The sequence below is a fragment of the Hevea brasiliensis genome, unplaced genomic scaffold (assembly GCF_030052815.1).
Source record: "Hevea brasiliensis isolate MT/VB/25A 57/8 unplaced genomic scaffold, ASM3005281v1 Scaf4, whole genome shotgun sequence".
Taxonomy (NCBI): domain Eukaryota; kingdom Viridiplantae; phylum Streptophyta; class Magnoliopsida; order Malpighiales; family Euphorbiaceae; genus Hevea; species Hevea brasiliensis.
In genome coordinates, this window is record NW_026614917.1 from 1,760,255 (window position 1) to 1,783,516 (window position 23,262).

Here is a 23,262-nt window from a genome sequence, read left to right on the forward strand (position 1 = left end):
GAGAATTATGATGAGATGATATGACATATGGAAATGTGAAATGGATATGAGTTTTTAACAGGTAAATTATAAAATCCGCCATACACTAATAAAATAGAGGAGACTCTGTCTGGGTCTCCACAAAAATAAGATGTGATAAAAAAAAATTTTCAACATACGGCATAATACAAATAAATGAGACTTAATGGGCGTCACATCTGGCATGCCTACAAACTGTAAGCTATAAGATAGCCGAGATTGTTTTCCAAAGAAAACAAAAAGTTTGTATGCCATTATAAGCTTGTCGCACGTAGATTCCTAAAGTATAAAGAAAAATATTCTAAGTAATATCACTCTTTGATTTTTTTTTTTAACTAGCAACTTAGGAAATATTATATATTTATTATATTATTTAATAATATATTATGAATAAAATGGCTCTAAAATTATTAATATTTTTTTAATAATAATTATTATTATTATATTATGTTTATATCAAGATAATTAATTAATTAATTTATATACAAAATTGTATTATATTCAATTCAAATTCATTAAATATACATGTTAAATTTTAAGTATCACTGTGTTTTATCTCTATTACAATTAATTTGAGGTTATTGTTTGTATATCTATAATATATTGCTAATAAATGGGAGCTCTTTTGACCAATATCTAAAAGTATTGTAAGCTCGTAAGTAAGCAAAAATGTGAGGTCAGTGGCTCTTTAGCAAACACCCCAACACTCAAGTTAGATAATTGTTTGAACGACTAATATATGCAAAGAATTTTAGTGGTAGAATGAGCAAAGTCAGTGTACCTAATTTATAGCTTTGGTCTAATATATATAAAGTAATGCTTTGGTGATGTAATACATAGGTGGTTGTGAGGATCTTAGTGTTGTTTGGTTATGATCCCAAGATTTTTGACAATTATATCTCTGATTAGGTGCATGATCCTCATCAGTTAGTTATTTGAGCTATTTTACCGAGCTTTTCAAGCGACGTGGACCATTATGCTGGTTTGTGCTTCTATTTAGTCATGTTGACCACGTCATATATCATATTTCGCTTTAGTCATTAGACTAAGTCATTTGACTCTTTAACCGAGCTATTTTGACTCAGTATTCTAGGCGGGCTATATCTTTAGTCCCCCTCTGGTCCTTCAAATTTTAGGTTTGAATCACTATGTTGCAATGCTGATCACTCGGCTATCCTTCCTTGAGATGACACGTGGTAAGCATTAATGGGTCACAGTAAAATAGGACAACTATTTGTCTCGATTTGGTGAAAGGTCATGTCTTTCTAGTGGCTTGCTTTTTGGTGGTTAACTTTTTGAATTTTCATTGAATGCTATCATTCATCTTCTTATAAATATCTTTTGTTTCTTTTCATTTGCATTTTATTTGCTTTCTTGCATTTTTCTTTTATCTTTTGCTTTCTTCTCCATCTTCATCTTTATCAACATGAAGACCTGAGTTAGTTTCCTTTTCTCTACATTTTTACTTCTATTATTTTCTTTTTCGTATAAAATGAGTGAGAGTAGCATTAAGAAGGATTTTAGTGAGGCTCCCAAGTCTCTTATCGTGGTTTATAATTAGAGTTATGATAAGGACAATTATTTCAACTTTTGATGGTAGGAATGGCGTTAGTGAGGATGAAGAGGTTGGTTTATCTATTGTGTCAGTGAACTAGGTTGGGGTTATTGTTAAAGAAATAGGTGAGTCAACTGTGGCCACCACTCAAGGTGATGGTGATGTTGGTGGTGGTGTTGGGGAGGTGGTGGTTCCTATTGGAGTGATAGAAACAAAGTCCCAACTAAATGGGTGGGATTTATTTCAAACTGCCAACGAGTTGGCATCGCTACCTCTTCATTCACATTGTCACTCGATGGTGAATTGGGCAGAGTAGATGGGATGTTCTTCTAGCTTATCCAAATAATTATCTATGAAGAATAATTAAAAGTTGGGTAAAGGATCCCTCTAGACCCTTTCTTTATTAAGGTTTTATGTTATCGCTATTTGTCCATGGCTTAGCTACATACAAACTCATGCAGATTACTAGTCAACTTCTAAGTGATATACCAAAGGAAGAGACTGCTTGCGAATGGCTGAGTGTTCGTGGGCTTCTTCCAATTAAACATAAGAGACACTGAGGAATACTAGCAATTTCATGCTTGGAAATATTGCTCCCTCTTCACTAACCTACCCTCATCTTTGAAAAACTAGAAGGATAAATTATTCTTGGTGGAAAACAAAGAGGACAAGGGATGGGGTGGCATTCCCTTGAGCTGGAGTTGTTTTGCTGATAAAAGAAAAAAAAGGGTGGAGTTAACGTCTAGGGAAAAGGCGGCTATGACCGAGGTTAAGGATATGGCTAAAATGGGAAAGTTGCCCATCCCCTTGGTTATCCAATCAGAAATGGATTAGTGGTTCACCACTGATGTTTCTTGTTAGCATAATTACAGCAATTAGCATGATTATAGGAGATTTATAGCATAATTATAGCAATTATTATTCTTGTCTAAATTAGCTCACATTCTCATGTATAAATAGATGTAATATCTCTGTAAATAATAAACAGACAAATACACAATCATTTTCTTCATTACTTGTATTCTTTCTTCTAACATGGTATCAGAGCCGTAAAGCTTTTATTTCTAGTTTCTGGGGTCTCTCTTCTCTCTCTACAACCTGTTCTGGTTTATTCTTTCATTCCTATTAAATCACCATGAAGAAAAGCATTTTTGACATCCATCTGGAAAAGTTTCCATTTATGAACTGCAGCAATAACTAAGAGACTGTGAATAGATGTTAATCGGGCCACTGAAGCAAAAGTTTCTTCATAGTCGATACCATACTCTTGAGTGTATCCTTTGGCTACTAAGCGAGCTTTGTAGCATTCAATAGTTCCATCAGAACGGGTCTTGATTTTGTAAATCCATTTGCAACCAATAGGGGTCTTGTTTGGTGGAAGATCAACTAAATCCCAAGTATGAGTTTTCTCTAAAGCCTGAAGTTCGTCAGTCATAGCTTGCTGCCAAAGAGGGTAAGTACTTGCCTTACGATAAGAGCAAGGCTCATGAAGGGTTGCAATAGTAGAGTAACACTGAAAACCAAAAAGATAATGAGGAGTTTCTCTTACACGAGTAGAACGACGAAGAGTAGTGCTAGGAGGAGATGCAGGCGCAGGTACTGGATCAACAACTGGTGCAGATTCAACAGGGGCAGGTGTAGTTGGGCTAATATTGAGCACATCACAATCACTTGGATCAGGACTTGGAAACAGCTCTTTGGAGGAGTCAGTGAAAAATAGAGAGTCAGTATTGACAGAGTGATGAAATTCGGAAAGAGAAGAAAACATAGTATTGTCCCAAAAGGTAACGAGAGATGCGTAACTTATTAGAAACAGGATCCCAATAACGATACCCTTTGTGTTCAATACCATAACCAAGAAAACAACATAGACGAGTATGGGGTTCTAATTTGGTATGTTCATAAGGTTGTAAAAGAACAAAAGAAACACATCTAAAAGGTTTAAGTATGGAATAGTCAGGAGGTTATCCAAACAACTTTTCAAAAGGAGATAAATTATGAAGAACCAAGGTAGGAAGACGGTTAATAATATAAACAGCATGAAGAGCTGCTTCTCCCCAAAATTTTTCTGGACATGAGGCAGAAAGAAGAAGAAATGCGTCTGAGAATCAAGAATATGGCGATGCTTGCGTTCGGCTCGCCCATTCTGTTGAGAGGTGTGAGGACAAGAACGTTGAACAACGGTGCCTTATTGACTAAGAAACTGAAGTAAAGAAGAATCCTGATATTCCATGGCATTGTCTGTTCAAAGAATTTTAATGTCACAAGAGAACTGAGTTTTAATCATTTTTGCAAATGTGATGTAAATTTTTGATAACTCAGATCGATGTTTCAAAAAATATATCCAAGTAAACCGAGAATAATCATCAATAAATATCACAAAGTAACGAAAACCATTCATTGAAGAAATAGGAGAAGGACCCCAAATGTCAGAATGAATTAAACCAAAATGAGTGTCTGAAGTAGTATTATTATGACAAAAAGATAATGCAGGTTGTTTTGCAAGCTGACAATTTAAACAATTAAATGACTCAAACTTAGTAGATCCTAATAATTCACGAGAAATTAAAGGTTGAATTTTACTGGCAGAAGCATGACCAAGACGAAGATGCCATTGGTGAATGGAGGAATTAGGGATTGTAGCTGCAGACACAAATCTCTGAGGAAGATGTAAAGATGTAAGCTCAAATAATCGATCCACTTTGCGACCCTTCCCAAGAATCTTTCCCATTTATGGATCCTGTACCTGGACACCATGGGGAGAAAAAATAATATTTAGTCCTTTTTCACACAACTGACCAACAGAAATAAGATTGAGTGCCAAATTAGGGATATAATAGGTGTCAGGGAGATGAAGTTTTGAGGTAGACACACGACCAGTATGTGTAATGTTCATTTTAGTGCCATTTGCAGTATGGATTGGTGGTAAGGAAGATACAGGTTTTGCAGAAGACAAGAATTTAAGATTAGTGGTCATATAATTAGAACATGTAGAGTCAAAAAGCCAATAAGAATTACCCGGAGTGGCAGACATGGCAGCAGGAGAATAGAAGAGATAACCTATTTTAATAGTGCCTCAAGATCACTCATGGTGATGGCAGTAGAACCCTTAGTAGCAGCAACAGCAGTGACAGAGGAAGATCCAGGCTTTGAGGTTTATATGCATCCTCCTCCTGGTTATCATTCTCCTCATAAGGTTTGCAAACTTCGGCGAGCCTTATATGGATTAAAACAAGCTCCCAAAGCTTGGTTTGCCAAATTTAGTTCCACTCCTGCTCAACTTGGTTTTCTCTCTAGTCCACATGATTCTGCATTATTCACTCGCCGAACTGACAGTGGTATTGTTATTCTGTTGCTTTATGTTGATGATATGATAATAACAGGAGATGATTCATCTGGTATTTTAGAGTTACAATATTATCTCAATCAGCATTTTGAAATGAAAGACCTGGGTCTCTCAGCTATTTTTTGGGTCTTGAAGTTTCTCAAAATTCTGATTGCTATTATCTATCTCAAGCCAAGTATGCATCCGACTTCCTTTCTCGAGCAGGCATCACTGATAGCAAAATAGTATCAACCCCATTAGAGCTCAATTGCAAACTTACACCTCTTGATGGCACTCCTTTTGATGATCCTACTTTATATCGACAGCTTGTCAGGAGTCTTGTTTATCTCACAGTTACTCGATCTGATATTTCATATGCTGCTCATCTGGTCAGCTAGTTTATGTCTGCTCCTCGCTCAACTCATTTCTCTGCAGTACTTCGAATTCTTCATTATATCAAAGGTACTCTTTTTCATGGTTTGCACTTTTCCGCTACCTATTCCCTAGTATTATCTGGCTACTCTGATGTTGATTGGGCTGGTGATCTGATAGATCGTCGCTCTACAACTGGTTATTGTTTCTTCTTAGGTAATTCTCTCATCTCTTGGCATAGCAAAAAGCAAACTGTTGTTGCACGTTCTAGCACAGAATCTGAGTATCGTGCTCTTGCTGATGCTACATCTGAATTACTTTGGTTACGGTGGTTATTAACTGATTTGGGAGTCACTCATTCTTCTGCCACAATGCTTCATTGTGATAATAGAAGTGCCATACAAATTTCTCATAATGATGTATTTCATGAGCGTACCAAACACATCGAAATTGATTGTCATTTTGTACGTCATTATGTTGCTCATGGCACCACATGTTTGATTCCTGTCTCCTCTGTCAGCTAAACCGCCGATATATTCACCAAAATGCATCCTCTCGCTCGCTTTCAGGATCTCTTAAGCAAACTCAAGTTGGCACATGTGCTACCACCTTAAGTTTGAGGGGGGGGTGTTAGTATAATTACAGCAATTAACATTATTATAGGAGATTTGTGTAGCATAATTACAACAATTAGCATAATTATAGGAGATTTATAGCATAATTATAGCAATTATTATTCTTGTCTAAATTAGCTCATATTCTCATGTATAAATAGATGTAATATCTCTGTAAATAATAAACAGACAAATACACAATCATTTCCTTCATTACTTGTATTCTTTCTTCTAACATTTCTAATGATCTTATGGCACCAAGATTACCTAATTGAGCCTTTAGAAGGTAAAAAACTCAACTTCAATCTTTTGAATATTTGGTATGGTGAGTGGACGAAAGAAGGATGTCGCTACCTTTATCTAGAAGAAGAAGAGTAATGCCAAAACTAGCAACGACGAGGGCAAATCAACATCCAAGCATGGAAGAACTTAGAGCCCTTTGAACTCACTTGCCTCTACTAAAAAGCAAGTGCTTACTTCTTTTACCCCATCAACCAAGCCATCTACCCAATAAGGGGCAAGAGAGACAAAAGCTATAGGTCCTCCCTAACAATAGAAAACTAAAGCCCTTTTCGACTAATTTGTGGTTAACAACTACAAAGTTGTGACTTGGTTTGGGAGAAATGCATTCTCCTTATAGATTGGGCAAGGTTGGAGCTCAAGCATGATGAAGACCTTGCCATCTGAACTATCAACCTTGAGTTGGAAGCCATAGCTTGCAACCAGTTGATAACTCGGTCTGCTGTGACAAACTAAGTTGCCTTAGCGCCAACCCATTTGGTGAAGTGATTCATGGCAACAATTACATATTGCCGAGACCTTAATGCCTTTGGGAAGGGCCCAAGGATGTTGATTCCCCACAGGAAGAAGGGCAAAGGATTGTAGACGGCAATGAGCTTTTCTGCTAGAAAGCGAGGAATGAAGTTATGTTCTTGGAACTTCTTGCATTTCTGAACTAACTCCTTGGTGTCCTGAACTGTGCTTGGCCAGAATTAACCTTTCCTGAATGCTTTCTTGGCTATGGTCTGAGTTCCTTTATGGTTGTTGCACAGTCTTTTACGTATCTTAGTGAGGATGAGCAATCCATCTCATTAAGTGATGCACTTAAACCATGATTGCAGATAAGATCTCCAGTAGAGCCAGTCATTGCTATACTTTGCTGACTTCTAAATAATTTTCTTTGCCTTCAGTTAATCATCTAGCAGAGTTCCCAGCTCAATGTAATAGAAAATGGGAGTCATCCATGTCTAGCTATGTTAATTGGCATATCTTCTTCTTCATCCACTGTTGGTGTAGTAATCTCCTCAAATGGTGTCGGATGCATAGAGTCTCGTTTGCCTAATACTGCCAATTTTGCCAAAGAGTGTGCCTCTTGATTCTTGCCCTTCGATATTGAAAGGATGTTTACCTCCCCCAGGTTCACCAGGATCTTTGCCAGATGCTTCAACCATTATTGTTCATAATTTTGACAGTCAAACCTTCAAGCTCAGTTGATTGACTTCTCAAAACTTTAAGTTCTTATAGGAACTCCTTTATTTCTATCACAAATTTTTGCAAAATTATTCACATCGTCAGCCATTATTGCCCATAATTTTGACAATCGAACATTTAATTTCAATTATTTTCAATTCTTTAGTTTTGCATGTTACTTTTTCACTCAATTTTCTTATTACTTAGATTAAATAAAATATTAAAAATCAAATGGATAGATTAGGTAATTTGATGGTAGCTGCTGGAGAACATATTGGAACACTTGCTAACTGTTTTAAGCATGAGCCTAAAGGTGTAGAAAGGAGAATGACTATTGATGCTGAGTTAATAAAGATTGAAGGATTATATATCAACAAGAGATTATTAAGGTAAGAAAGAAGATTGCACTTGACACTACGAAAATTGATTACTTTTTTAGTCTTCCTGAGGATTATAAGAAGACTTATGTGAAGACTTACGTACTGAGTTTATTGATTCTTGAAAATATATAATTTTATTGTTAGGACTCTATTTTGAATATGATGTTAAATGATATTGAAAGAGTTAAGTAGTAGTTGTTCATATAGGTGATTTTAAAGGTTGGAAGGAGTTATATATATTTTGGATGCTAAAATATGATAATACGCAGGTGAAGTTATATATATGTATATTTTGAATGCTAAAATTATGATAATGTGCAGGTGAAGTAATAGTAGCCAACTTCATATATGTATTTTGGATGTTAAATTTATGATAAAATATTAATTATTATGTCATAAAAAATGATATGTTAATTATTATGTGAATTTAGTGTTGGACATTATATAATATATGTTATTGAATTGATTTTAAGTTTATTGCATTTTTATCTAATAAATATTTCAATTATTATGCTTATATTTAAAATAAGAGTTTATGTAATTTGTATTGTCACTTTCTAAGAAAGTGAATTTTTAGTTGAATCAAACGAAACCTAAGTTAGGTAACTTATTTCCTAGAAAATAGAGTTCAGAGGAAATAAATTACTTTGATAGATTGTGAAAATGGATAAATCGAATCAAACCATAAAATTTTGGTTCACTATTATAAATGAGTTCGGTTCCTATAAACATAGCCATCAAGTTTAGGCGGGAAATTGGAAAGCTTTGCTAATTAGCCTATATCTTTTTGTCTCTCTTTCTCCTGCTCCTGCAGATGGTACAGAAAAACCCTAGCACGAAATGGGTCCAAGAAAGAAATTGAAGTACTCAACACCAGCAACGAAGAAATCGAACTCAAATCAACAACGCTCGCAGCAGCCTGCCAAGCATGGCATTCAACATTTCTTCCATCGCCACACCCAGAACGCTCTTTTAGCCTCTCAAAGTTGCACATCTTCTCATTCACAACTCACCCATTCAGCCTCTCCCTCCGTTGCTCTTGCCCATAACCCGCCTGTTGCCCCCAATATTCCCAAACAAGCCCCTCACCACTTTTCTACCCTTAACCCATGTCATGCAGCCAACCAAGCACTTCACGACCCTGCGAATGGAAATGCTCCAAATTCTGCTGCTTCCGCTTTCCCAGTCCCTAAAGCCCCAATTACGTCGCTACCAATCCATCCTAATATCACTAATGGATCCAATGGATGGATTTTTGATGCGGAAAATGCCTCTCAGGCTTTTCTTTCTCAGAATCTCACAAGCAATGACATCGATGCAGCCGACAGTCCCGCCGACATCTCGCCCGAAATTTCCAAGTCCGTTTCTCTCGATCTCCAACGCTTCAAATTCTCACCTGGAATGGTAATTTCAGTATACACGTCCCATATCCATTCTTTATGGTCAGGATTATCACTTTTGTCTTTGTTTGAGCTATACCAATTGTGTCCATGAGTTCCTTCTCTTTACCCGTCTTTCTCTTCTTTCTGTGTATGGAAAAGTTGGACATGTGCTGAATCTTCAAATGGTTTTTGTGCAACTTTTTGAAAACAGTTAATAAAGCAAAGTCAGGATGATGGGGGTGACGAGATCACTTGGAGGATATCTCCAGTGAATGAAAGACTACAGGCTGTGTCGAAGCACATGCCAGAAGTTGCTAAATTGTCTACAGATTCGTTAAAGATTAACTCTTTAAGCATGCGCCCGTGTTCATTAAACCAGGCATGTTCATGTGTTTAGTTTTGCTTACACTAACTTGTTATAAACTTGTCTTTTTGTTGGCTTAGTAATGATTAGTGGTACAGATTTCTCACATAGCTGGAAAGATTGACAAGCGGTTCTCTTCACCAAGAAGGGAGGCCACCGAAACAACTATCTTACCTGCCAATAGAGAGAACTTGGGAAGGGTAAACCCATTTCAGGACATAGCAATCCATGTAAGCATGTCTGAAGTGAATGGCTCCCTTGCTACTCGACAGAGTCCTTTCAGGACTCCACCATCTCTATCCTATTGTCATGAAAGGGTGATTGTGCCTTGTGCTTGAGCATGCTTACTAAATTAACTATGCTTCTGTTGGAATTCTTCGATAATTATGAAAAATATGTTGAACTTAGTTTCTTAAGAAAAATTTTCTCTTGCAATGCACGTACTTGATGGTGGACATGAGATAATTTCTGATTTCTACTATTAACTGCAGGCTGCTAATGATGTTCAATGCAATGAACTGTCGGATCAACTGATTTTGAGACAGCACAAAAAGGTTTTGCTTGTGGACCATTATGTTCCATCAATGTTAAACAAATTTTATAAATTTCATTGCTCTGGATCGTAACATTTTGCATGATCTTTTCGCTGATAAGTTGCCACTTAAAATGATTTAATCGTGCGTGGATTCACTTTTATGTTTGTATGTAGTAGTTCTGATTATCAGTTTGTTATTTGTATCTTCTCAGGCCTTGCTTGAACTTTTAGATCAAGTAGAAGATGCGATTTCTGTTGAAGATTCAGTATTGATTGGCAATAAAGCATATTCATCTACGGTTCAACATGTAAATGGAAAAGAGATGCCTCCCAAATCTAATCCTCTGGTACAAAGAGAGGCGCCAGTTCCTCAAGAAAAGTTAACTAGGTCAACATCAAATCATAAATTTCTCATATTGGAGGTATGCTAATGTTCTGTACTGAAAATAATCATGTTACTGGCTTTGCACTGAAAATAAAAACTACCTGGATAATGATTATGTTCCCATCTATCTTTTCTTTAGGTATCTGAGAAGCATAGGCCTGGTGATCCCTTTGGTGCTTATTGCCCATATAAGGTTTTTTGTATGGCTTAGTCAAAATGATTTCATTACTTCTATCAATAGCCAGGGTACTAAAAGTAATAAATTAATTTTTTTAGGTTCTTCGCTTGTTGAATGAGCAGAGTGGAGAAGAAAGACTTGTCTATTTGCATGGAGAGTGGTAAATAACTTCTCCCTTTTTTTTTCTTTAAGAAAAAATTGTAATTTCTTATGGGATTGGGTGCATTGGCCCAAGACCTTGTGCATGGAAATAAATCAAGGAATGAGAACTATACAACCATCACAAATCAGGACAAAAAATCATGCTTCAAACAACAGTTAACAAGCCTGCCTGCACAGTGTTTATCTGGATAATGAGAATGATGAACTCAGCAATGCCATCTGGAATTTAGTAACTCCTCACAAGTCCTTACTAAATGTTCATTTTCATGGTCAAGATAGCCATCATTGAATCAGATTCTATAACGTTTGCGTAAAACCAAACTCTAATGCCAATATCAATTAGGGTGCATTGTTCATACTTCCTCTGCTGCTACAACAAATTGACCTAATCTCTAGCGAGCCATGGATTTTCTTTTGAACATCCATGAACGCCAAAGGGAAATGTGAAAGCTACATAGGAATGAAGGAGTTAATGCCTTAAAGGCTTTATTGACAATGCTGGATTTCATATTACGGATGCCATTACTAACAGTGCCAGCAATTCAACATAATAAAAATAGGAGGCTAAGGAAGCCCATTAACCTCTCCAAACTCCACCATTTCTATCTCCAACAAGTCTAATTAACTAGACTCAACAAAGCCTCATTCCTAAAGTAGTTGGGGTGATCCAGTTAACTGAATCACAAGTGAAGAATTTGGCCTGTAGATGATCTTCAACCAAGCTGATTCAATTAATTGTAATCTGAGGTTATCTCAAATGACAGATTGATACAAAGAACTCTTTTTATTCATAGTTCATATAGGGTGCACCGGTGCAGAGAACTAAAAGCTAGTCCTCATGATATCCTGTTTTCTTCATTAAGCAGTTTCTGTTGTTGCTTGGACCATTTTTTACTTCTGCTAGAGTTTGTTGAAAGTTCCACTTTTCTTTAGTTCTTAAGGTTTGCTATTTTATTTAGTGAAACATAGATCCTAAAATCTTTATGCCATTAAATTCATAATTTATTTGAACAACATAGTATCAGATGGTTTGACACTGTTGTATTCTGATTATATGGCACTTCCTCATTCAAGTGCTAACTATTTAAATCTTTTTGGTGTTGACTGTGCTATTTTAGTGTTGTGTTTGAATTTACTTCATATGTTCTTTCCAATCATGTTTGGACTTGAATCTTATTTTTTTCCCCTTTAGTTTATTGATCTCACTACGAAGAATATGTTATGTGTTCCAATTTTTATCAGGTTTCACAGTGTCATTGCACCTGGAGATACTGTAAATGTGATTGGTGAATTTGATGACCAAGGAAAATGTAAAGTGGACCATGACCATAATCTTTTGATTGTTCACCCTGACATTCTACTCTCTGGAACTCGGGTAATTCATTTACATTTGTCTGAATTGATATTCTGTTTTGGCTTTCCTAATTGTAATTGTGCTGGTCCATTGTTTACAAAGGTGTATGTTAATAAGATTTTTCTTATTTCACCCATATATTTTCCTAATAAATCATAACAACTTCAGGTTGCTGCAAGTTTCAGTTGCCCCAGACGTAGTGTACTTGATGAGAGGCTAAAATGCTGTGAGCATTCAGAGGCAGCATTAATTGGCACCTTGCTGCACCAAATATTTCAGGTTTCATGATTTAAAAATTTCCCTTAATTAATTGTTAGACATTTTTAATATACTTTTACTTAAGAGCTTGTTTGGGAGTCATAAATTTTTATGTTGTGTGATATCTCTTGGTTTAGTTGTTGTTGTTGTGATATCTCTTGGCTTTTTCAGGCTGGACTTATGGATGAGAAGCCTACAGTAAAATTTCTGGAGGGGTATGCGAGAGTAGTTCTCCAGAAAAATATTGACAGCTTGTATGCATGTGGAGGTAGATATTTATATTAATGTCAATTAACTATTGTTTTCAATCTCTCTTTGGTGCATTATCAAGGTCTATTTCCAACAGGACACGCTAGTGGTTAAAAACTTGGGGTTCTAACGGAGACCTGGGTTCAAATCTAATTGTTAGTGTGGGACTAGGGAGGTTTGTGGATGGAACCTGGCTGATTTTTTGGGTAGCTCAAGGCTTGATTCCCCAATTATTCACCACTTATGAGAAGAAGAAAAAAAAAAGGCAAAGAGTTATCAGTTTATAAGACTTATCAAACTATAATAAATGACGTTATATTAGTTAAATTCACCATATTTCATAAAAAATTTCCTGCTCATTATTTTCGTGATAACAAGATTATTAATTATTTTTATTATCTTGTTTTCAAGTCCTAATCACAACCTTGTGGAATTTTGCAGTCAATGAAAATGATATGTTGAAGACCTTGGTTGAGGCTATTCCAAAAATATTAAATTGGATTATCGCATTCAAAGGTTCACAGGTACATAATTGCCCAGCAGGATTTTTGGCTTGGTTTGACTCTTATATTTGAGATGCGTTGCATGAGGCCACCCTTTGGTCATCTCAATTTTGCTCTTCATGAACTCTGAATTTGTCATTTCCATTATTTCTGTCTATCATGAATCTTGTGTGAAATGTGACATTTGTATTTATTAGAAGTTATATATATATAATATTGTCATATAACCTTTCTCTTTTCTTCGCCTCATTTCCATTTTAAGTGAAGTCTGCATGTGTTTGTTGAATATTTCTTCTTTTTTTTTTCTTTTCATGAAGCTTGTGTGCTAGGGACGATGTGCATGTCTCACAATGATATATACACATCCTTTTATGTAGAAATTTCTTCTTCTAACCATTCTTGAGAATAATGTTTCATAAGTTGTTGGCAGGATTCAAAAGTCCCTGTCGTTGATTTTGGTTCTGATTATGGATTGAGAAACCTAAAAATATCTGAGGTTAGGCTTCCCACTTTTGCTTGTTTAAATTATTTGATGTATTTTTGTAATATGCATCCAACTATACATCACAGATATGTGCATAATGATTAATGATAGCTGCATATTAGTATTGACGGTATGCACATTAGTCATATCATAAATTTTCTTTGCACATAAACAATTCGCTTCAATTTAAACATTCTTACACAATCATCAAAATTTATCCATGTTAAATATAGGTCATTGATATTGAGGAGATGGCATGGGCCCCAAAATATGGGTTGAAGGGAATAATCGATGCTTCTATTAGAGTAAAAGTAGAGTCATCTGGAAATGAAGCAAATGAGAAGATTTTGCCGCTAGAGTTTAAAACTGGGAAAGTTCCTAATGGACAGGCAAGTATAGTGTCTTTGCTAAAAATTATGTCAGAATACATTCCCATGATACTGAGGATTACCATAACATATTTGTCAAAACATGCAAATATTATTCTCTACTGTAGTGTTATTTGCCTGTTTGCTCATACTTGTCATTTGTGCAGTCATCTTTGGAACACTGTGCTCAAGTCATCTTGTACACTCTCCTTATGTCTGAGAGGTATGGTTTTATCCATTTCTGCAGGGAAGGGGGTGAGAATCTTTTTAGGCCTCTAAATTTGCAGAATAATTGAGCAATTGTTCTTTATTTGGTTTCTACCTGTCATGCCATAGGTACTTGAGACATATCGATTCTGGTATTTTACATTATCTCTATTCAGATCAGACACAGGTATATGGTTACTTACATTTGTGCCATCAATTGTTCTATATATGAAGGTGATTAAGTGTTTATCTTTGTTGTTTTCTGAAGGGAATTATGGTGCGAAGGTCTGATGTGGTTGGGTTAATTATGCGTCGTAATGAGCTTGCAAGTGACATACTCAAGGCATCAAAAATACAACAATTGCCCCCAATGCTTCGGGTATCACTATTACATAAGTATAATAATAATAGTCAGATGCTTATAAATAATTACATTTTTATTTTTTTTTTTTGAATTTCCCTATACTAGAGTCCAAGCATGTGCAGAAATTGCCACCATCTTGCTGTTTGTACCATCTATCATAAGGTACCATTTTGGTCCTTAAGTTTAGGGAGTGTGGACTGTTGTTCTCAGTCAGTGGGCTAATTAATCTTTTGCTTCTATTTCAAATGCTCCAGGTGCATGGTGGAAGCACAGAAAGTAGTGGGCTTGGTGATGTGTTTGATTCACACGTTTACCATTTGACTGCTGCTCATTGTGCTTTCCTCCAACAATGGGATCGGTTGATTGACTTAGAGGCTAAAGAGACACAAGTGAGGTCATTTATGCATATTGTATAAGTAGTGAGACCCTAAACTTTAATGCATGGTAAAATTACATTTTTTTAAAGCCTTTTTATCTGCTATTGCAGCTTGTAAGGAGTGAAATATGGCATTCAAATGCTATGAAGAGTGATCGCTCCACTAATTGTCTTTCATCTATTGTTCTTGATGCTTCAAATGGGTTCTCACAGCAAAAGTCTCTCAAGGATAATCGATTCATCTATCGTTTTGTGCCTCGGATATTGCTTCCTCACAATGTCTATGCATCTAAAGGAGATTCTTTGGATGCTCCATCTCCTCCAGTGAATGATTTAGATTGTACACTTAAAATTGGAGACTATGTGGTACAATACTTCTCATTTATTAAACATGCATGTGTAGTGAAAATTTATTGAATTACATAAACTAGAGCTAAATTTTAAACAAGTGACTTGAAATGATCATAAGCTTTGGAAATTTGAACTCACTTGAGACCTAGGAATCATGGGGTGGCTTAGACTCCTGGGTTTTATTTGTAAGGTGTTCCTTGTTAAAAAAAGGGTCTTTTGACATGAAGTGCTTATTATTGGTGTTATGGTCTTGCTGCATCATAGATTTTTTACAATATTTTGGAAGAATTTCTTAAGCATTTTATGTTAGTTTATCTTTCTTTTACAATAGTTATCTTTTATATGTCTTGAAGGGTCAAATGAATTACATGTTCGTTGCTTTCTGTGAATCGTATTTGAAATGTATTTGCTAATCTCCCTTGTGTTTCTGGTTTCTCTTAATTCCCTTCCTTTTTTACTTTACTGTTAGGAATGATATAAATTTTTATTAGATTAAGTCTGAAATTGCAAGTAATTTTCCTCTGTGGCTTTGATTTATTATTCCACAGTTATGAGATTCATTGCAGGAGAACCTAGAGCAGCTTGTTTGCTGTAGCTAAGTGATTCCTTATCACCTTCACTTCCCTGCATTTACTGCATTGTCTACCAATCACCCTGAGTGTGATTGCCTAAATTACTAACCTGTTCTGTAATTACTAAGATATCAGCTTCTGTAGTATTTATATCCTTATTCCATATAGAGTCTAATTTGGTACTCAAACTTATGGTCTTGTGGTAGTTTATATCCTAAAAACTTTTTTTTGGCTTTGTTTTTATTTTATTCCGTGAATGTTATAATTGCTTATGTCCAGTTATATTTGCATGTGTAACTGCTTATGTGTATTCAACTTTGATTTTAATGTACTGGGAGGATGTTAATTACGACTATTTATGTTCCCCAATTAATCTCCTCAAATTTGACAGATTGACAATTGACAACTAAAGAGATGCTCAGACTTTTTATCATTCTTTCATTTATTGAGCAGTTTATCTAAATAAACTAACTTCATTTTCAAATTTATTTTTTTTGTTGATGACTGATTGTTTGCTTATTTTCTTTAGATTCTTAGTACTGAATCTGGTCATCAGACTGTTGCAAGTGGTGTCATAGCAGATATTGGTCAATTTCATGTTTCTGTAAGTGAAATATTTGCTTTTCACTATTTGTACTCTGCTATTGTGCAAGGCTGCAACCTTAAAAATTGTCTTATTAGTGTTCACATTGCATTGTAGTGGTTCTATATCATACATTGAGAAAATTAGTAGCAATGCCAGTTCTTGAACTCTCATTTTCAAAATATAAACTCGTATATTTTCTGTGATGCTCATAGGTTTCCTTGTCTAAGCGCTTAAGGCTTCCCAGTAGTAATTCTCTTCCAGAAGCAAATGATCTCCTTCAGGAGGTGTGGCGCATTGATAAGGATGAAACCATGACTTCATTTTCAGTTATGCGGTAATTTGTGACTCATATCTTCCTGTAAAAATTTCATTCCTTGTATACCAGTTTTATTAGATTGATGTATCATACCCTGGCTAAATGCATGCTCATGTCTATTGCTGAAGGTCCAACCTTGTACAACTTTTTTTACAGAATGCGCAGAGTTCTCATCTTAGGAATATAGTTGTTGACCTTGAGGTGACCATTAAATGTTATCTTGGACTCTTTCCAAATTCATGATTTTCTCTTTCTTTTTCTTTCTTTCTTTCTTTTTGTGTGTTCCATCCTAATAATTCCTCCCTTTGGTTGACTTTCTGATTTTCCCTTTTTCTTTCAGCCTCCTAGATTTGATAGTGGGTGTGTATTTAGCCAAGATCCAGCAATATCTTATATTTGGTCAGTGAAGAGTTTAAATGGTGATCAGCGCCGAGCAATTCTTAAGGTTAGCAACAATTTTTTATTTTTTCCTTTCGCCTTATTGTATATCCCTTAGTTGATGCTAATTCATTGCTGAAATCAATGAAAATGAGCCTATTTTCACTAATTTAATAAATTTACTGTTTCAGATACTTACTGCTAAGGATTATGCTTTAATACTTGGAATGCCTGGGACAGGCAAGACATCTACTATGGTTTATGCTGTCAAGGCCTTGTTGATGAGATGTGCATCTATCTTGCTTACGTCCTATACAAACTCTGCTGTTGATAATTTACTAATCAAATTGAAAGCTCAGGTTATCTCTTATGCTTTATCCATTTCATTGATCTAATGGAATATTAGCTTTTCTCCATATTTACTAAATTTCTTGACTTTTACAATTTTGTAAGTGTATTTTAGGCTTCAGATGTTCAGCTAAATAACACACAGATATGCAATTTGAATAGGAGATATTGGGTTTTGATTATTAGTTGTTACAGAGACCCAGAACTTGTTCACTGGTTGCAGTCTTGTAGAAAGGGAGAGCTTTAGTAACTCAATGAAGAACATACTAATCAACAAAACTATGGAGTAAAAAAAAATAGTAACAAATCATTTTTTTAAATATAGCTTTAAAATGATTGGGAATGATTTTCCATTTATTACCACTACTAGCTATGCTCTAAATCACAAGATCAATTAACCAAAGGCATCCCTTGGCTGCCTTACTTTGGTATAGCAAGTATGAGTTGTGTTTGAATTGAAAGTGCAAAGAATCACACCATAGTTATTAAAGGCATGCCTCAGGCGTGCTCAAGGCTCATTAGGCTCCAACCCTAACGCCTCTACAAGAGAAAGGTGGGTGACATTCACCAGACCCTCGCCTTATGCACATAGGCATGTGTCTTGTTCCAAGCGCAAGGCTCTAGAAAGGCGCATCTTCTTTATTTCCACTTTCAGTGAGCACTTCCATTGACAAAAAGTACTACCATTCAACTCGAAATTTGTCGATTTACCATAATCCAATATTAACGCACTAAGAAGTTTTTGAAATAAGTATCTTGGTGATAACTAGTCTCCAAAATCTCGTCAAGCCACCACACCGAGATTACAAATCTCCCAAATTTTTATTTTCAATACTACCACTCTTATCTTTTTCAAAAAAAAAAAAAATGCTGTATCTAAACCTATTTTAAGATCTACGCTTAAAGAAAAAGGAAAAATATCATCCACTAATTTGAGAACTAAATAATAGTTCTTTAGTTCTTAAAGATGAGGAAGATGATGAAAATATTGATTTTAAAGATGAGTATTAAGATGATGAAGGTATTGAAGAAGACGAAGAAGATTATGATGTTACTCTTGATGAAGATTGAAGAGTAGTTATTTTATAATTACTTGACTTTAGTTTTAAGACATCAAAAGATGATTCAATTTTTTATATATTAGTACTTGAATACTTATTAGTTATTATTATTTTTTGTTTTATGTTATTTGAAGTTTGATGAAATATTCAAGTTTATTTGACTTTTTTTTTTGTCTCACTTCAATCAGGTGTGCACCTGCGCCTTGCGCCTAGACTCTAGGAGCCCTTAGCGCTTTAGTGCACTTAAGCCTTTAATAGCTATGAATCATACATAAGAAAGACCTGACATATAAGTGGAAAGTATCCTTGGACTTTAGTGGGTTGGATGCGATGTCAAGCTTGCATTTTTGAATTCCTCATAAGTAGGACCGTAAGCAAACCAAAGTATTTACAAATTGCTCGAGGCTCGACTCGATAAAAGCTCAATTCGGTTTGACTCGTTGAGAGAATGAGTCAAGTTTGATCTCGATATTAAGGCTTGTTTAATAAACGAGCCAAACTCGAGCTTAATAGTATTTGGCTAGTTAAGATTCGTGAGCCAGCTTATTTGCAGGCTTGCGAGCTAGCTTGTGAGTAGACTTGTTAAATAAGTTCGTGAACAAACTCATTTATAAAAATATTTATATTATTTATTGTATTTTATTATATAATAAATATTTATTATTTTATTTAAAAATGTTCTAAAAATAATATATTGTTTAAAATTATGATATAATCAATGTATAAAATGTATTTATTAAATATAGTTATTTGTAATTGAAATTTAATATATATATATATATATATATATATATATATATATATATATATATATATATATATATATATATATGAGAGTTAATCAAAATTATGTAAATGAGTTGAGTTACTCGATACTCAGTTTGATAAAAAGCTTGGTTTTGGCTAGTCTCATTTAGAGCTTGTCTTCTAAATGAGCCAAACTCAAGCTTATAAATATTCGGTTTGAGTTCGATAGGAGTTGAGTTCGAGTTCGGCTTGAGTTTGTAAAAATTTTAACGAACCAAGCCTAAACTCTTTAAAGCTCAACTCGGCTCGGTTTGTTTACACCCTTACTCATAGGTGTTAGAAGCATTCTCTCTAACAATTGGCTCGCTTGGGTCCAATAAGTGATTTTTGAACCAGCGATGGTATTGGAATGAGTATGGATACAATAGTTGGTAAAAATTCCATGGTTGCTACACCATGAGGAAGAGGCAAGGTGACAGATTTGTGGGCAATAAATTCAATATGGGTGAGACTCGTACTTGAGGCAGAAATTGTTAGGATAGCAAGTATGAGTTGTTTGTTGAATGAGAATAAAAAGTATCCCACATTGGTAAGTGAGGACATATGAGTGGGAATGATTTGTGAACCTAATGCTTTAAGGTTTTGGATTTGGTTTCATTTAAAGTCCGCTTGTGTGGTCTCTAATGGGCCTTGGGAGGATTTTCCCTTGATATGGATACCCTTGGTCTTAACACGTTAGCCCTTCCTTTTTGTGGCTGGATTCACATGACTTTTTCCATTGAGTTTTCCCTGTACAATAATTGACATTTCGTCATTTGTAATCATGATTATAGCTGCCACTTTGCCATATCTTTTTTCTCATGCTCTACCATTTAAATTGAGCAGTATATGGTTCAATGCTTTCCAATCTCATGGTATTCAGCTTTTAAATTCCGTTCATAGCGTTTGAGCATCAAATTAAGAATCTCAGAAATTGTTCGGATACAAAAGTAGCATCTATGTATCACACCAAATTACTGTTTCTGCAGTGCTTATGGTTACTGAATCAATGAGTTTCAGGGTATTGATTTTCTACGAATTGGAAGACATGAAGCTGTTCATGAAGAAGTTAGGGCCAATTGCTTTTCAGGTAAGATAAGAAGACTATCTGCTTACAGTTATTGTAATGGTTTTTTTTCTTCTCCTCTCATAACCAAGGATTTAATGACAGCAATGGATGTACAGAGTGTGGAAGAAATTAGACTAAGATTCAACCAAGTCAAAGTTGTTGCAGTAACTTGTTTGGGAATTACTAGCCCCTTGCTTGCAAACAAGAAATTTGATGTGTGTATCATGGATGAAGCTGGGCAGATCACTCTCCCAGTAAGTGTTCTTTCTTGATGTCCTGTAATCAATCGAATATTTCTGATTGACTGGGAATTGAAATGATTGGGTAAGACTTCTATTCTAGGTTGCACAATGCAATCTTAGTGAACTTGGTAGAAAAAACGTGCATTTTTCTTTTCTTTTTTTTTTCATTCTTTTTATTTTTAAGAAATTTTTTATATTTATTTTTATTTTATAAATGTGAACTAATTAATTGAAATATTTGTCACAATCACCCTCCCTTATTCTGGATTAAAATATTTGCTAGTTGATACACCCAAATGGCAGTTCTTTTGTTATTCAAGCTATTTGCTTGGAGCTAGAGTGATGTGTTGTGCCAAGAAAGTTAATAGAAAGCATATTACGTACAATATAACATGGGTAAAACTCTGATTTCTGTCCCTAGCAGATATCCCTGGGACCCTTGATGTTTGCTTCAAAGTTTGTTCTTGTTGGTGATCATTATCAATTGCCTCCCCTTGTCCAGGTATAAAGTGCATGCATCTTTGAATCCAATTGCTTAATTTTGCTGCTTCATATTTTAACCTCATTGAAACTCCTCTGCTAATTAATTTCTAGAGTACAGAGGCCCGAGAGAATGGAATGGGGATAAGTTTGTTTTGCAGGCTCTCTGAAGCACATCCTCAGGCAATTTCAGCCTTGCAAAGCCAGGTTTCTCTAATTTCTGAATTGATTCACTTTCCCCCCGTATTCTGATACTCTTGTGATAGGCAAATTTACTGAAAGTTCTTTATATGCAGTATCGTATGTGTCAAGGCATTATGGAACTATCAAATGCTTTGATATATGGTGACAGATTGCGATGTGGTTCTCCTGAAATAGCTAATCGCAAACTTAAATTTTCAAGGTTAAAATCTTGTTCCTCATGGCTCAATGAGGTAAGCATTTGTATTGAATATTAGCTGTCCTAAGCAAATATTGTTATGGCCTGAGAAATAACCTTGAAATTTGAAAATTTTAGTTTTTGTCTATTGAAATGAAATCACCTCTTGTATTTTTGATGCAAGAATAATTTTGTCAGTTAAAAAGTAGAGCTCTTTATGGTCATAAAGATGCTTCTTTGTTTGGGAATTGCTGTTTCGGTCATAAACTTGCTTCTTTGCTTTTATGGTTGCAGGTTTTGAATCCACACAAACCCATTGTATTTATTAACACAGGTGTGTACAAGGTTTTGCCTTTCTCCTTTCGCCATCTTCACTGCTGAGTTAATTTCTTTCTTATGGCTCTGGTTCTTCACTCACTTCATTTTTGTAAAACTTAGATATGTTGCCTGCTCATGAGTCAAAAGATTCCAAGACTGTCAATAACCCAGTGGAAGCTTACATTATTGCAGAGGTAAAGCACTTATTCCCACATGATGTAAATAATACCTGTTACCTTAGAACAAACAATATTTTTCTTTCCTGTGATTTCTTATGTGTTGTGTTATATTTCTACCTTGAAGCTGTAATTAAATGGCAGTCCGTCATTCTGTTTTTAATATAGGTCGCGAAGGAATTAATTAAATGTGGAATTGAAAGCGAAGATATTGGAATCATTACCCCCTATAACTCGCAGGCAAATCTCATCAGAACTGCTGTTTGCATAATCTCTGTGGAGATAAATACCATTGACAAGTACCAGGTAGACCGACTCATTCCTGAAACTAATGTGATTTTCGGCGCTTTCATTTCGAACTTTTGCCCCATTGTGCTTTCATAATCTCTGTAAGATTTTTCACGTGATATCTGTTCTTTTTGGCAGGGAAGAGACAAGGACTGCATATTGGTATCCTTTGTTAGGTCTAGTGAAAATCCTAGAAATTATAGTTCCTCACTGCTTGGTGACTGGCATAGGATTAATGTAGCACTTACACGTGCTAAGGTAGGCAACTTATTAATATTTATGTCCTGTAGTTTTTCTGTTGTCCATAAATCTCACGGTATTATCTTTTTTTGTACAGAAAAAATTGATACTGGTGGGCTCATGCAAAACCCTTTCAAACGTCCCACTACTGAAGCTTCTCATTGATAAGGTTAATGAGCAATCTGGCATCTTGAACGTCTCCCACGAGGATATCAAGCTCGAAGAGCACAATGTAGAGCAAGTGGGATGCTGTTAGATTAGATTAATAGGTTTCGGCTAATTTTCTCATTGCAAAAGTAAATGGAATTTTTTTTTTCCCTTGAAATATGTATATAATTCTCAAAATTTTTGCAACTGTCTAAAACATTTAATGCAAATGAAAGAAATTAAATCGTACCCGTGTAATAAAGTTTTATATCTTTTTCATTAATAAACACCTTACAAGTGAAAGCCATTCATATTTGCTGCTTTTTTTTTATTTATTTTTATGTTTTCTACTCGACTCCCAAGATAGACCAATGCAAATTGTCTTTAAAAAAATTCTTGCTTTTAAAAAATGCTTCGTATTCAAATCTGAGATGAAGGATGTGTCAAGAACAATTTAAATGAATATAAGATTTTATCCTTATTTATTTAGGGTAACGAATTTCATCTTGATTAACACTTATCTCCATATATAACTAGTTGGAGCTGACTGTGAACATTATATTTTGTTCGGGTTAATAAATATTTAAAAATTATATTTTGATTAGCTCTGTAAAAATAATAA

At 35.1% G+C, this 23,262-nt stretch overlaps 1 protein-coding gene across 3 annotated transcripts; it reads left to right on the forward strand.

Moving 5' to 3' along the window:
* Nucleotides 1-8,475: 8,475 nt before the first annotated feature.
* LOC110643075 (DNA replication ATP-dependent helicase/nuclease JHS1) lies at nt 8,476-22,951 on the forward strand. Of its 3 annotated transcripts, none has more exons than XM_021795308.2 (34): nt 8,480-9,138; nt 9,328-9,495; nt 9,579-9,797; nt 9,972-10,034; nt 10,228-10,437; nt 10,540-10,593; nt 10,677-10,738; nt 11,983-12,115; nt 12,263-12,373; nt 12,524-12,620; nt 13,043-13,125; nt 13,535-13,600; nt 13,822-13,977; nt 14,124-14,179; nt 14,293-14,350; nt 14,432-14,542; nt 14,633-14,689; nt 14,782-14,916; nt 15,015-15,269; nt 16,356-16,430; nt 16,625-16,746; nt 16,857-16,929; nt 17,069-17,173; nt 17,298-17,465; nt 20,322-20,391; nt 20,473-20,624; nt 21,037-21,114; nt 21,207-21,299; nt 21,389-21,526; nt 21,766-21,805; nt 21,910-21,983; nt 22,134-22,271; nt 22,392-22,511; nt 22,591-22,951. In XM_021795308.2, exons 1-34 carry the CDS (start codon nt 8,575-8,577, stop codon nt 22,747-22,749), a joined length of 4,263 nt encoding a protein of 1,420 aa, XP_021651000.2. In that variant the 5' UTR covers nt 8,480-8,574; the 3' UTR covers nt 22,750-22,951. The 3 variants fall into 3 exon arrangements, 2 of the variants coding, with proteins under 2 accessions (XP_021651000.2, XP_057998259.1); XM_058142276.1 differs by having other exon boundaries at nt 9,579-9,680; XR_002492564.2 differs by lacking the exons at nt 21,766-21,805; nt 21,910-21,983; nt 22,134-22,271; nt 22,392-22,511; nt 22,591-22,951 and having other exon boundaries at nt 8,476-9,138; nt 21,214-21,299.
* The last annotated feature ends 311 nt before the right edge of the window (nt 22,952-23,262 follow it).